This window comes from Sminthopsis crassicaudata, chromosome 2 (genome assembly GCF_048593235.1).
Source record: "Sminthopsis crassicaudata isolate SCR6 chromosome 2, ASM4859323v1, whole genome shotgun sequence".
Classification (NCBI taxonomy): Eukaryota; Metazoa; Chordata; class Mammalia; order Dasyuromorphia; family Dasyuridae; genus Sminthopsis; species Sminthopsis crassicaudata.
The window spans coordinates 251271947-251286802 of NC_133618.1; the positions used below are offsets into that span (position 1 = coordinate 251271947).

Below are 14856 nucleotides of genomic sequence, written 5' to 3' on the forward strand. Positions count from 1 at the left end.
TCTAAGTTCTGTATCTTCCAACTTCACCTGAATCCAACTCCACCATTGACATTCCAGCCACTTTCATTGTTGTTTCTCCATTAATTACAGTCCCTTTACCTAGCACATCGAGGTCTGGCCCTTGATGTCAAGTGTAACCTTGCATTGGAACCAGAGAAGGATTAATCTCATTGTTATCTGGTCCCTCCTCAAGAAAAACCCTGGATTGAACAAATGCCTCTCTCTATACATATCTATTGCTCATTAATGAATTCTATCTCATTTAAATTGAAACAATCAAATCTGTTTGGGGAATGGTTTCTGAATTTGGGAGGCAGAGTGAAAGGGAAAGATGAATGAACCTCTTTATTGTGGAAGCGCTGAAGAATGGAAACTCCCAGAAAATTCCCATGGTTCAATGATGCAAAGATGACTTGATTTCAAAGTTTTTATTTCTTCAAATTCTTTAGGCGTGTTTGGCTGTGTTGCTCATCATTTTTATAAAAAATCCTTTGGAAGTAGGACAATATGAGCAATGCCTGCATCTCCAGTGACTTTTCAGGGTGAGCACATACATGCTTCAGAAGCTAACACTCTAGAGATGACTGTTTTCAATATAATACAGTAAAATTTTTAAGTAACAGGTTGTGTTTTTAGATAATGGCTAATCTGTTTACAAAAACATTAAATTAGGTGGTGACACATAATCAGTCTTTATTGAGAAGTGGGACAAATTGCACTCCAAGTAGTCAGAGGAGGAAGAAATCATTGGGAATAAACATATGATTTTAGGGTCGTTTGTGCCAGCATTGAGGGACAGTATGGGGTCTTCACAAATAAACCTATCCCTCCTGCTCCCAGGAGGTATGTCCAATTTGCTCCTGCTGAGTTAAAGTTGATAGAACCAAGCAGGGTGAGTGGTGAACGCAGAAGGCAGCCAGGTATCCCCGGATCTCTCAGTCTCTTGCTGGGCTGGTGCATAAGCAAATTGTCAGGTCATTGGCTCTCATCTGGCCTCTCTGTCATCCATCAGAAGGACAGGTAGGAAGGTTGGTCCAAAAAAGATGTTTCCAGGGAGCCTGGGGATTTAGGCCAAAGCCAGGGCACACCATGAGTCCTGGCGGAGGGGCCCGCTGAGTCCTGACTGGGAAGTCACAGAGGATGGGAAAGTATAATCCTCAGGCTCGAACTTGAACTCCGAGTGGCTGGGGCCCAGGGGATCTTCTGCTGGACTAGGACCCTGTTGGGGAGATAAGAAGTGTGCATGGGAAATCCAGGCACATGGCTCTGGGAACAGGTCTACCCTTTCTTTGAGTTAGGATTCTGATTTGGTGCCAAACCTGGTCCCCAAAGGTTGGATCATGACTCATCCTTCCTTTGAAAAAGTTATTCCATCATACATAAATTTGCTACCACTTATGGTGAAGGTTCCCAGAATGCTCTACAATTGGGCGAAACAGGATAGGGCCATAGTGGAGACAAATTAAGAGTTTGGGGTTTTAAACCTGGAAAGGTGAAGACTAAAAAGATAAGAGCACAGGAATCTACAAAATCATGACAGTGAATTAATATCAGGGTCCTCTTAGAAAGGTGGAGAGGTATCTGGCCATAAGCCACATTATGATTAATAGAGATAATAAGTTCAGGGATATGTCTATTTTGCATTTCATCCCCACCCTGTCTCTTGCCACTTCCCATCCCTACCACATCCCCTGCTTCTGGGAAATAATTGGGATAAGGGGAATGTGACCTGGGCTGGGTTTAAGACTGTAGAGGTACAGAAGGCACTGTGCTCAATTCAAGTTTACACTTATGCTGGATTAGCCAACCTGTGGCTAAAGGTCATTCCTTTTGTCCACTTCTAAGTAGGTATGACCCTCCACAAAGAGCCATTTTGGAGAGCTCTTCCCTGTGCCCTCTCCCTATGAAAGTTGTCCTCACTCTTCCCCTTATACTTCACTTCAGAGAGAGCTCTGATTGCCCTCTGAGTTTTTACCCCTGATTGCTCTAGTCTGGTCCCTCTGAGCCTCTTATCCCTGCCTGGTCTTACCTGAGAGGTGATGGTTTGCCCTGGATACTGAGGGGATGTCAGGCTTGGCTCAGGTTTTAAAGTGGCAGTGCTGTCAGAGTTGGTGATGGAAGATGGGGAATTTGTGGTTGAGGCTGTTGATCCTGGGAAGAGATAGTTATGATCTGTATGTAAGGTGTAACTAGTAAATTTTCTTTCTCTAGCTAGGATAAGTTGGGCCACAGAGAGATTAAGTAACTTGTCCAAATCCTATATATATTTTTTCTATTAGACTTTCAACTCTTATAGAACCCTGTCTGAATACTAGACTACAGGTCCTTGCATTACAAGAGCCTTGTCCAACTTCTTTCCATCTTGCCTTATTTCTCCAATCTTCCCCACTTCTGCTATTCCAGAATAGGACTGATTGTGATGCTTTTTTTCTGGGGGTCCCTGCACTCTCTCCTTTCCTGGCTTTAAACTTCTTTGTCCTAAGAGTCGGTATCTGGTTCTGGATCAGAGAAATCTCATTTCTATTGAAGTTTTAAAGATTAAGTGGGTTACTCCTCTGAGGGTATATGAATTTTAAGAGAAAAATGATTATTCCAAAAATAAATAAGTAAAAAATGAAGCTCTAACAATGGCACTTTAGATAGCTCAAGAAATATTTGGCTCTTGATGCTACTTTTTTAATTTTGGATAGGCAATCACATATTTTGCCTAACTCTCCCTACTTGGAAAAACACAATCATTACCCCTAATGTGGGATAGGGTATAAGAGATTTGACCTGGAACTGAGCCTCTCTCTTGTACACTGAACTTATTCTCTTCCCTACATATTCCCCTCAGTTCACCCCCACTCCCACAGTACAAGAAGCTTCCTCTCAGAATATTAGAGATGGTCCATCTCAGCTCCTTTAAATGGTGGATTAAGCCATAAGTACCTGTGGAGCTCTTAGCTTTGGCAATGTTTTTGGGCTTCCGTTTCCTTGTCTGGATGCTCTCCTTCTTCATGGCAAGGGGACGAGGTACCTTAACAGGAGCACAGAGAGATCAGTCAATAACAATAATCCTTTCTTGAGCATCTACAATATGCTATTTTAAAAAAACACCTAGTTCCTCTTTTCAAGCAGCTCATGGTCTAATGGGGAAAACAATATACCAAAAAATATAGGCAGGATAAATTGGGGGAGGGAGTAAATCTTAGAGAAAAGGTGCTAAGATTAAGGAGATCTGGTAAAAGCTTCTTGTAAAAGATGAAACTTTAGATGAGACATAAAGGAAGCTGAGGAAGTCAAAAGGTGAGATGAAGAGGGAGATATTTTCAGACATTGGGGATAGCAAATTAAAGTATCTAGATTCAGGAAATGAAGTATGTTTGAGGTACAATGAGGTCAGTGTTTCTGGATTGAAGAGTGTGGGAGGTAAGAGATAAGAAGACTTCTGAAAAGTAGGAAGGAGCCAGGCTTGACTTTAAAAGCCAAAGAGGGACATTATATTTGATCTTGGAAATGATAGGGAGCTGTTAGAGTTTATTGAATGGAGATGGTAACATGGTCAAACTTGCACTTCAGGAAGATCACAGCTGAATGGGAAATGAATTGGACTGGGGAAAGACTTAAGGCAGGGAGAACAATGAGTAGGCTATTTCAATAGTCTAGATGTGGGTGATAAAGACCTGAATCAAGGTTGTGGGAAATGTCAGTGGGAAAAAATGGGGGCATGTTTGAGAAATGTTACCTAGGTAGAAATGACAAAACTTGACAATTGATCATTTATAGGGGGAGGAGGAACAAAGAGTAAGAAATTGAGGATGACTTTGAGGCTGTGAGCCTAAGTAGCTGGGAGGATAGTGATCCCCTCCAAAGTAAAGGCAGCTAGATGGTGGAATGGATAAAGCACTGGCTCTGGAGTCAGGAGGACCTGAGTTTTAGTCTTACTTTAGACACCTAACATTTCATAATTTTGTAATCCTGGGCAAGTCATTTAACTCTAATTGCCTTGTCAGAAAAAATAAAAAATATAAAGGGAAATGAGATAGAGGAGAGGAGTTTGGGGAAAGATAATGAGTTCTGTTTTGTTTTGAGGCCTCCAGTATCCTGTTTTTAGTTTTCAGGGAGAGAGGGGGTCTCCTTGCCTTAGTCTAGTTCTTTAGTTTTGCTTGAGCATGTGTTCTTCCCACAACTCTGGTGGTTTGGTTTCTCTCCATTTCCCCTTCATCATAGGCCTCTTTTCATCATTTATAATTAGGATTTACTTCCTCTCTCATTTCTCCAAGAAGCCTTCTCCACTCACTCCCACTCTTCTCTTGCTACACTGTTCTCTGGAGTCACATAATTCAGTACTCTAGCATCAACACTGCATCCTAGTTTATAGGTTGCTCAGTATGTAAGTCTCAAAATGTAAGCTTTCTGTAAGTTTTTTAAATGAAAACTTATTAAACACATGTATCAAGCCCAGTGTTAAACAGTGGCATATAAACACAAAATCAAATCCCTGCCCTCAACAATTTAATATACCTTTCTAAAAGATTTTTATTGTTTTATCACAAAACTATACCTTCTCTTTGATATGTTTCTCTTATAGCTGGGCCACAGTATGTGGCTGGCAAATATTTGTTGATGAAGAACAGATGTACGAATTGACTCTAAAGGACAGCAAGTCATTTTTCCTATCTGGGTCTCAATTTCTCTGTTTGTTGGATTAGATTGACATTTCTCAAATTTTTTGGTCTCAGGAAGTTTTTCTACTTTTAATATTATTAAGGACCTCACAGAACTTTTTAAAAATGTAGGACATTATCTATATTTGTCATACTATAATTATTACTTATAAATGTTTAAAACATTCATTGATTAATTCATTTAAAATTCACAACCTATTGCATGTTAACAGAAAAAATATCTTTTAGAAAAATCAGTGTATTTTCCAAAACAAAACAAAAAAGTAGCATTCTCCTATATATTTCTTTTTCACATCTCTTTAATGTCTAGCTTAAAAGTTTTGTTCTCACATCTGCTTGTGCATTGTCTGTTTCAATATATTGTTATGGTTAAATTATGTGAAGAAAAGCTGGCTTCACACTGTTACATAGAAAATGAAAGATTTCAAGAGACAATTAACTTAGTATTATAGGAAAAATAGTTTTTACCCCAAGTAACCTCAGACTAGACTTTGACGGTATCTGAAGACCCAATAGACCATGATTATTAAGGGACCAAAGTCATCCTTTCACTCACTCTTCTGAAAGCTGTGATGGAGTCTTTCTGAAATGAGTGGGAAGGTCTTTAAGAGGCTTTTGGTTTTGGAGAGTCATTGGATAGGAATCAAAGACTCTGCAGGGCACAGAAGACTTAGTTCACCTCTCTGGCTATATAACACACTTTCCCTTAACCAAGTTCTGGCCCCAATGCCCCACTTACCCCATGAAGCTTCATGTAGAGTCCACAGGCATTGCACACTGGCTCCCCTTCTGCATTTCTCCTCCACAGGGTGGTGTTGGTTGTGTGGCAATTAGTGCAGCAAAGTCCAGCCCGTCGAGTTGAGGACTAAACAGGAGAAAGAAAAATAGGGTGAGCTTGATTGCAGCAAGGGGGCTTTTGTTCCCCATAGGACTTCAGTGCCTCATGACTTTTTCCTAGGAGAAGAAAATGTTGGAAGGGGTCAAGGGAGAGATAAAGGGCCGATGAAAGGCATAGCCTGTGTCTGAGATCACTCTCATCCCCAGAGCCCTTTCATTAAAGCTGATAAACCTGGCTAGATTCCTAATGCCTCTCTGTTTGAGAATGTATGGGTTCTGGCTGTCACATTCATATTTCATAACAGAGAGAAGTGGGGTGGGGAGGGTTTGAGGCAGGGAGGGCCCTTAAGTGCCTGGAACTGACTGGAACCAGAGATGTTCAAATGAGTGTTAGGGTCCAAACCCCACTCCCTTTCCAAAGGTTCCTATGTTGATTTCCTAGTGATTGTAAAAATAGAGAACCAGGATGGAATTTGGGATGAATTTTCTAGCAAAAAGATTTTGAGAAGCTGGAGGGTATGACCAAGAAATGTGTGAGTGAGTGTGTGTGTGTGTGTGTGTGTGTGTGTGTGTGTGTGTGTGAGAGAGAGAGAGAAAGAGAGAGAGAGAGAGAGAGAGAGAGAGAGAGAGAGAGAGAGAGAGAGAGAGAGAGAGAGAGAGAGAGAGAGAGAGAGACAAGAGACAGAGAAACAGGGGGGAAGGAAGAGAGACAGAGACAGAGAGAGATTCAGAGTGACAGAGAGAGAAAGAGAAAGAGAGAGAGAAAGAGAGAGAGAGAGAGAAAGAGGGAGAGAAAAGAGACAGAGAAACAGGGGGGAAGGAAGAGAGACAGAGACAGAGAGAGATTCAGAGAGACAGAGAGAGAAAGAGAAAGAGAGAGAGAAAGAGGGAGAGAGAGAGAAAGAGGGAGAGAAAAGAGACAGAGAAACAGGGGGGAAGGAAGAGAGACAGAGACAGAGAGAGATTCAGAGAGACAGAGAGAGAAAGAGAAAGAGAGAGAGAAAGAGAGAGAGAGAGAGAAAGAGGGAGAGAAAAGAGACAGAGAAACAGGGGGTAAGGAAGAGAGACAGAGACAGAGAGAGATTCAGAGAGACAGAGAGAGAAAGAGAAAGAGAGAGAGAAAGAGGGAGAGAGAGAGAAAGAGGGAGAGAAAAGAGACAGAGAAACAGGGGGGAAGGAAGAGAGACAGAGACAGAGAGAGATTCAGAGAGACAGAGAGAGAAAGAGAAAGAGAGAGAGAAAGAGGGAGAGAGAGAGAAAGAGGGAGAGAAAAGAGAGAGAGAGACAGAGACAAGAGACAGAGAAACAGGGGGGAAGGAAGAGAGACAGAGACAGAGAGAGATTCAGAGAGACAGAGAGAGAAAGAGAAAGAGAGAGAGAAAGAGGGAGAGAGAGAGAAAGAGGGAGAGAGAGAAAAGAGACAGAGAAACAGGGGGGAAGGAAGAGAGACAGAGACAGAGATAGATTCAGAGAGACAGAGAGAGAAAAAGAAAGAGAGAGAGAAAGAGGGAGATAGAGAGAAAGAGGGAGAGAAAAGAGAGAGACAGAGAGAGAGAGAGACAGAGACAGAGACAGAGACAGAGACAGAGAGAGTATAGTATCTTCTTCTAGAGGGAGGGAGATGTGAAGAATTGATAGCCTTCTTTGAGGACAATCTCAGCAGGAAACCTCCATTCTAGCCCAGTGACCTAGCGATATGGCTTGATTATAGGTGGCTTGTCTACAGGACTGGTCAGACCTATCCTCCGTGACCACCATAATATTTAAGTACTCAGGATACTTCAGTTCATTCTTGGGGAAAGTTCTCTTTAAGGCTTGCAATGCAGTTTACATATATTATTGTACACAACAATTCTGAGACAGGTGCTATATTTTCTTCATTTTACTGAACAGGAAATTGAGGTTGAGGAATATAAAGTGTAAATATCTGAGTCAGAATTCAAACTCGTGTATTCCTGAACTTATGCCACCAAATCACTTAGGAGTGACATCAAAAGGCAAATACAAGATTAAAAAATTTGAGATTCTTTCCTTTCCCCTTTTCTTCCCACCTCTGTATCCCCTGCCACCCCTGCACTACTTTTCAAAGCTTATTTCAAGGTGCATATCCTTTGGGAAGTTTTTTGAGTTTTACTTCCGTTCTGCTCCTCTAGTTAGCAACATTGGATGAGTCACTCTCTGGGCTCCAGTTTTCTCATTTTTAAAATGACAAGGGTGAGACTAGATGTCTCTAAAAATTCTCTCATTCTGACGCTTTATGATTCTAATAAGAACAACAAAATTTTAGTTGGTCTGTCTTGCTGTAAATTTTTTGCTGAAGAGGAACCCTTTCCCTCCCCTATTCCCACATTGATGGGGCTGCCAACTCTTTCTCTAGCCTTCACCTGTCAACTCCAGCACTTGGGGTGTTTCCTATTAATGCCTGGGGACCAAAGGCATCTGAGCAATGTTAATGGGAGCCTGGAATGAGTGTCCGTGTATCTCTGAGTCACATTGCAGAGTGTGAGCTATCTTTCCACTTAGGTGTTGGAGTGATATTCTTCAGTCTCAACCAAAAAAAAAAAAAATCCATAAAACTCATCCCAGAATGCTTCCTCCTCTTGGGTTCCCCAGGCCTATTCCAGTGTCTGGGAGAGAAATGAAGCATGCTTATAAGAATTCTATCCCTGTTTACTTTTCCAGACTGACGCCACATCATCCCAGCCCCCAGGGTCAAATGATAAATGGACTTAAGGGGAAGGAAATAGGAAGGCCAGGAGCCTGGTAAAGATGAGAGTATTTCAGGAAGGCAGATGGTAGGTTCTGTTCTAGTTAACTGTACATAGGGCAGTTTTACATCTCAAAAATAACAAGAAAAGAGGAGTAAAAGAAGGTTTTAATGTCTTTGAGATTGAGGTTTAGGTTTGAAAGAAGGAAGGTGAAACATATCTACTTTACACAGAAAAGGATTTAAATTTTATTTCTTGTATAACAACAAAACCCAAAACAACATGCAATAAGGAGAGAACACTAGGTGAAGAGTTAGGAAAAGTGAAGTCCATTCTCTGTTCTGTCTGTCACTGTTTCTGAACTTCAACTTTCTGTAAAAGAAGGTGTTTGGACTAGATGATGATTTAGGATACTTATAGTAAGTATACTATATATATAGTAAGTCTTTGGTTCTAATATCATCTCATTTCAAAAGTTCTTTTTACTTTACACATTTTCAATTTATTTTAATAGAATATAAACTCTCTGAGGGAAGAGATGGCATCTTTTTTTATTCTCAGAGCTCTAGAACAGAGTTAATATTGCATATGGTCTGTACCTGTGATTTCATGCATGGCATATAAAAATTCTTAGAGAGGAAACTTCCTCTAATAATGTAGCTCAACTCAGGCTTTGCAATTTATAGCTTTTATAGACTTGTCTGGGGGCACTGAGAGTTTCAGAGACAAGCTTAGGGTTATCTAATCAGTCCAAGAAAGGATCAGAGAATCCAGGTCTCACAGACTGAAGCCTGCTCTCTAATCACTACTCTATGCTACCATGCCCTTTAGTACACATTTGTTGAATTAAATTAAAAGTGCATTTATCCACTATCTTTACAACAGCATTGTGAAACAGATGAATGGTGCATGCTTTCTGTAATCACTGAATTAAATTAAGCAGTACAGCAAACATTTATAAAATATTTGGTATTGCAAGGTATTGTGCTTGTTGTTGACAATGACAAAAAGAAAAAGATTTCCGCCTTCAAGGAGATTATATCCTATTGGTGGAAAGAAAGTATAATATATACACAAATTCACAAAAAAGCTGTGCAAAGTAATTTTAAAAAGATGAGAACACTTATCATCATCATCAGTAATAGTAGTGACAATGGTCAGAGTGTTATAATAGTATTCTTATTTTACGGATAAGGGATGTAGTGACTTTCCTAATGACTTAGCAGAACTAGAACTAGGAACCAGCTTTCCTGACTTCTAGTTCAGGGATATTTTCATTTTAGTGTATTATAACAGTTATTAAAAACAAAACAAAACAAAATCCAACATTCAAGAGTTGTGAATTGTTGGTAATGTTCGTGTATTTGTGTGTGTGTATATGTGAAAAACGTGAGGGATATGCTATTAAATATAATTTAGATCCAAGGATACTCATCCCAAAGAGGCAGTTAGGCAGTACAGTAGATGAAATGTTGGACCTAGAATCAGGAAGATAAGTTCAAATCCAGCCTCAGATAGTTACTAGCTGTATGACCCTGGACAAGATACTTAACCTCTGTTTAACTCAATTTCTTTAGCTTTAAATAGGGATGATAATAGTATCTATCTCACAAGGCTGCTGTTAGGATCAAATGAGATAATATTTGTAAAAAGGGCTTAGCATAGTACCTGACAACATAGTATTCATGTTAAATACTTGTTCTTTTCCCTTCCCCAATAGAGAGTAAATTAGTAAATATAATTAATTATCCTGGCTCTCTTTCAAAGCACTTAACATTCTTTTCATTCCTTTCTTCACCTCTATCTTACTTTCTAGGTAGAAAAAGAAGGTACTATCGTTTCCATTTGACTGATGAGGAAACTGAGGTACAGAGAAGTGAATTATTTTGCCCCAAAGACAAAATTTACACTGGAATACAATTGTGACCCCAAACAAATCTCCTTTATACTATACCATATTCACTGTCTGTATAAAATGAGTATAATTATATGTATATGTATATGTATATGCATATGCATATATATATGTGTGTGTGTGTGTGTGTGTGTGTGTGTGTATGTGTATACACTGCCAACTTATTTCACAGTGTTCTAAGGATACTGAAAAAATATGAATGTGGTTTTTTTTTTTTTATTACATTATGCTCCAGTTAGGGGGGGAAGGTTTTTGTTTTTTTTTTTTTAAGAAATGATATTCTGTTGCTCTAAAGTACATAGTGTATCACTACTTGAGACACAATGAACATTACTAAGTAAAAATAAAAAAAAATAACAAGTTAACATTATACTGGGCCTGTGTTACACAATACCAAAATATATGAATCATTAGACTGAAAAATTGAAAGAATTCTTCATTGGTAAGTTCTTTTCATTTGAAATAGATCCATGAATTTCTGATGGGAATTCTCTTAGTCATAAGGACTGAGAGAGAAATGTTCTTTTAACTTTGAAGTCAATGAAAATCTGGGAGTGTCCTTTGTAATAAAATCATAATTTGTAGATTCTGAATAAATTCAGGAGGTATCATCACCCTTGGACTAAAAGGCCTAGTTCCAACCTATTTTTGTTTTCTCTGCTGGGATTCATCATCCTGAGGGAGGCGGGAACTACTGCCAAGGCTACAATTTTGCTCACTGAAGGACAAATAGCATAATGTTATTTTGAATTTACCAGCAGCTTTCTCCAAAGGCAGGGCTCCTGAGCCAACTTCCCCTTCTTTGGAGCCCCCTTTTCACATGATGACCTTGCCTAAGAAGCTGTTGCCTTCAGTGCTGTACTCAAATGTTTATTTTTTTTTAAATGTAGCAAGCAATCAGATAGTACCCTCCCCCCCACACCATGTGTAACTGATAAACCACCAAAATCCCAATGAAACTTAGAGTGTGCAGTATGAGAGGCAACCTTCTGTGATACTACCTTGAGCATCTATATGCAACTGTTTGTGGCAGTGTGGTTAGGTGAGAAGATTCTCCTCACTAAAGAAACTGAGGGATCTCACATAAGAGCACTGATAAAGAAAGGGGTCTTAGCTAGGAATGACTTCACATAGCATGTCCTTCTACTGCAGTTATTGTAAGAGGGTCTCCATTTCTTGGATCTGAGACTTTGGAATAAGATTTTGGAAGTAAAAACTTCTTCAAGACCAGCTATAAGGGGAGTTGAGACATCTGCTACTCTGATCTCTCTTCTAGAAAACCTTTTTTTTGATGCAAGAAATATCATAATCATGAACAAGTGATAAACTAGAAAACCCTTTGGGCTCTATATTACAGCATTCTCTCGTGCCCCAATACTAGATGAACCCAACACAGAAAAGTTTCTCAATTCTAAAAACATGGTATTACCTCCTAAATATCCAAATGTCATTTAAACAATCCTGAGATAAACATGGCAGATATTATTAGTATCCACATTTTAGAGGTGAGGAAACTGAGGTACGGAAAGGGGAAGGAAACTCCTTATAGATAAAAGAGTCAGGCAAGACTCAAACCCAAGCCCAGAGCCCTCTTTCCTCAACTATAAAATAGGGATAATAAGAGTACCTCCCTCATAGGATTGTTATTAAGGCTAAGTGAGATAATATTTATAAAGAGTGCATAGTACAGTGCTTGACCAGTTATTTCAGTTACATTGGAGTCTTTATTTGGAATTTTCTTGACAAAAATATCAGAGTACCTTGCCATTTCCTTCATTTTACAGATGAGGAAACTGAGGCAAATGGGGTTAAATGACTTGCTCAGGGTCACACAATTAGTAAGTGTCTGCAGGCATATTTGAATTCAGATCTTCTTGACTCCAGACCTTGTACTTACCCTATCCACTGTGATAGAAATTGTTACATAAATGCTTATTCCCTCCTTTCTTTCCCTTCATCCTTACTTCCTTATTTACTTAATAAACATAAATTTATCACTCATTCTGTGCAAAGCACATTTCAGTGATAGGATACTGCTGGAAGGTTTTAAGTAGAAGTGTTTATGTAAGGTCTATAGAATAGAACTGTGGTTGATTCCATACAGGTAAAATGAGGTACAGAATTGAGATAATCATCCATATAATTAAGGGGAAAACTTAACTGGGGAAAACTTAACTGAGGAAAGCAAAAGATTTAGGCTGTTTGGTAGGAGGGAAAAACTGTGTTGGGGTTGGAGTTGTCAGATTAATGTGATAATGCTGAGTTAACCAGCATTGGTTGTCATGAAATCATGTCATTTGGGGGTTTGAAGGGATGTTAGAAATCCTTTTGTCCAACTTCTTCATTCTATGGATGTGGAAATTGAGTCTCAATGTGGATTAATATAAAATTCATGAAATAGTGATAAGTTCAAGTCTTCATGGCTCAGGTTAAGTAGGGGATTTTCCACAATGTAGGAAAATGTAGCAGAGAAAAGCAGGGGATATTTTCTGATGTCTAATATCAGTCCATTTTGAACTAAGATGGATGCCTGTTTGAGCGACAAATCATTTTTCTAACAGACTTTTGCCATGAACATTGTGATTTAGGGACTATGGATGTTCTCTGTCTCTCAAAATAAATACCTGTAACTGGACAATTATGGGCAATTATTAATAGGTTACTACTCTGATTTAGGTTGGCTTTCTCTGAGTTCCTGTGATTACTCAAGCACAAATTTATTACTGAAGAAATGAGAGAGTTCAGGGCCTTCAGTTCACTTAGCTGAGGCAGAACCATAACTAGGGTGTGGCCATGGGGACTTTGCCTACTGATACTAAAATTTAGAGGACTATGTCATAAATATATCTAAAAACACCTGACCTTAAAATCTAACTAATAAAAACAAGTCATTAAAAAAGGAAGCTACATATCAATCAGTGAGCTATCAAAGCAGTTAATTCCCCTTCCAATTCAATTGAATGCATCTGAATTATTTCCTGTACTTTTTTATGTAACATGAAAGATGATTTTAGGGTATCTCTGGTGCTATGGGGTACTGTTCATTGCTAGCGCTAGAATTGCTCAAGGATAATAACCACAGGTTATTTCTAAACTGGGATGCAATAGCCTGAGACAGTCATAAGCCTCAGTCCCAGTTTCCTCTACTTTATTGGAACCAGAAAGGGTGATCCTCTTTTCTTGCCACATTGATCAGCAGTAGCATAATAAAAAGAAATGATATCAACTGTATCATGGTTGTTTCAATAGGTATCATTTCTATTGTACTATAAAGTTTGCAAAGTATTTTACACATATAATCTCAAATGATCCTCAATCATTCTGGAATAGAGGTGCTATTATTATCTACTTTTTACAGATGAGGACATTGAGGCAGAGAGAGGTTAAGATATTCCCTTAATCTCTAAACTTGAATTTGCACTCAAATCTTCCTAATTCCAGATCCAGTGCTCTCTTTACCAAGTCACCAGCTTATTCATGAATGAATGAACAAATGAAGTCTTTCCCCATTGAAATACTCATGAGAAAGAGAAGAAAAAATGGTTTGTTTTTATAGAATGGTGAACATGCCCCCTATGATTCAGTGGGATATCTCTTCAAAGACTATGACCTTTAAGTATTTTCTTTTAATAACACTTGCAAAGATAATAGAGTAGCTACTCCAGTTGTAATCAATCATAGAAAATAGAACTCCAGTTATAATAGCTACATCACAGAAACTTGTAGGGAATGTGTGTGTCATTAAAAAATACAGCTAGTGTAGTCAAATTAGTGCAGAGAAATCTGGAGCCTATTTCTTTCCACAAAGTGATATCCCAAGAACACATTTGAAGAAATCCTTGTTAAGTAAGGAGATAAATTTCTTAGTTTGAGAATTTTCACTGCAGAGCCCGGTGAAATGGCCCTGGTCAGTGATGATCTATCCCTTCAGATTGCCCTCTCTCTATGGCACTTATATAATATGGCATATTAGAGCTATCTGTACCCAGAGCCTACTATTGGAAAATGAGCTTCATAAGACAGGGGACCCTGTCTTATTTAAACTTTGTCACTCCTCCAATAACTAGTATAGGGCTCTGCATACAGCAAGCAATGAATGAATGTTTGATGGGGGGAAGGGAGGAGAAAGGGGAGGAAAGAGGGGGAGGGGAGATAAACTCAAACATGTATGCATACATGAATGAATTAGTGAGAGGAACACACCAGTGAGATGAACTGCTCTTGGGGTTGGCAGGCTGGAGAAGTTGAGGACTGGAAGACTTCAATAATTGTTATGAGGCAAGACAATTATTGTTGATTACCTTAGTGTTTGAGCAGTGTCTGGCACATAGTAGGCAGTTAATAAATATTTTTTGACTGATTAATGGCTACCATTAACATTGACGTGATCAAATTTTTGCTTGGCTTTAAACTTGACAATGTGGTTGGGATGTACCTGGCTCAGAGCTATGAAATTCCAAACTAAGTCCAAAAGCTTAGAGATATTTTTAAAAATCTGGATGTCAAGAGGAAACATCTTACCCTTCAGTGCCACAGATGCTTTGATCATAACCTTGAGAAAAAGCTTGAACCAAAATTCCTCTCCTTACATACAAGTTGAGTGATTTTATTTTACCCAAAGATACACTGAGGTATCTTTGAGCTTAAAAAGTGTAACTATAACGCCAAAATTGTCCTTTACTATTCCTTCTGCCTCCACTTACTGTCCTCTTTACCTGTTTGAGGG

General features: G+C 39.0%; 1 protein-coding gene across 1 annotated transcript in view; it reads right to left on the minus strand.

Moving 5' to 3' along the window:
* Positions 1 to 415: 415 nt before the first annotated feature.
* Positions 416 to 14856, minus strand: part of GATA5 (GATA binding protein 5) — a 28970-nt gene continuing 14529 nt past the window's right edge. Inside the window, exons 4-7 of the mRNA XM_074288785.1 lie at positions 5410 to 5535; positions 2932 to 3019; positions 2030 to 2151; positions 416 to 1219 (exon numbers count right to left, since the gene is read on the minus strand). Coding sequence (XP_074144886.1) covers positions 1067 to 1219; positions 2030 to 2151; positions 2932 to 3019; positions 5410 to 5535 — 489 coding nt within the window. The 3' untranslated portion in view covers positions 416 to 1066. The remainder of the gene's footprint in view (positions 1220 to 2029; positions 2152 to 2931; positions 3020 to 5409; positions 5536 to 14856) is intronic.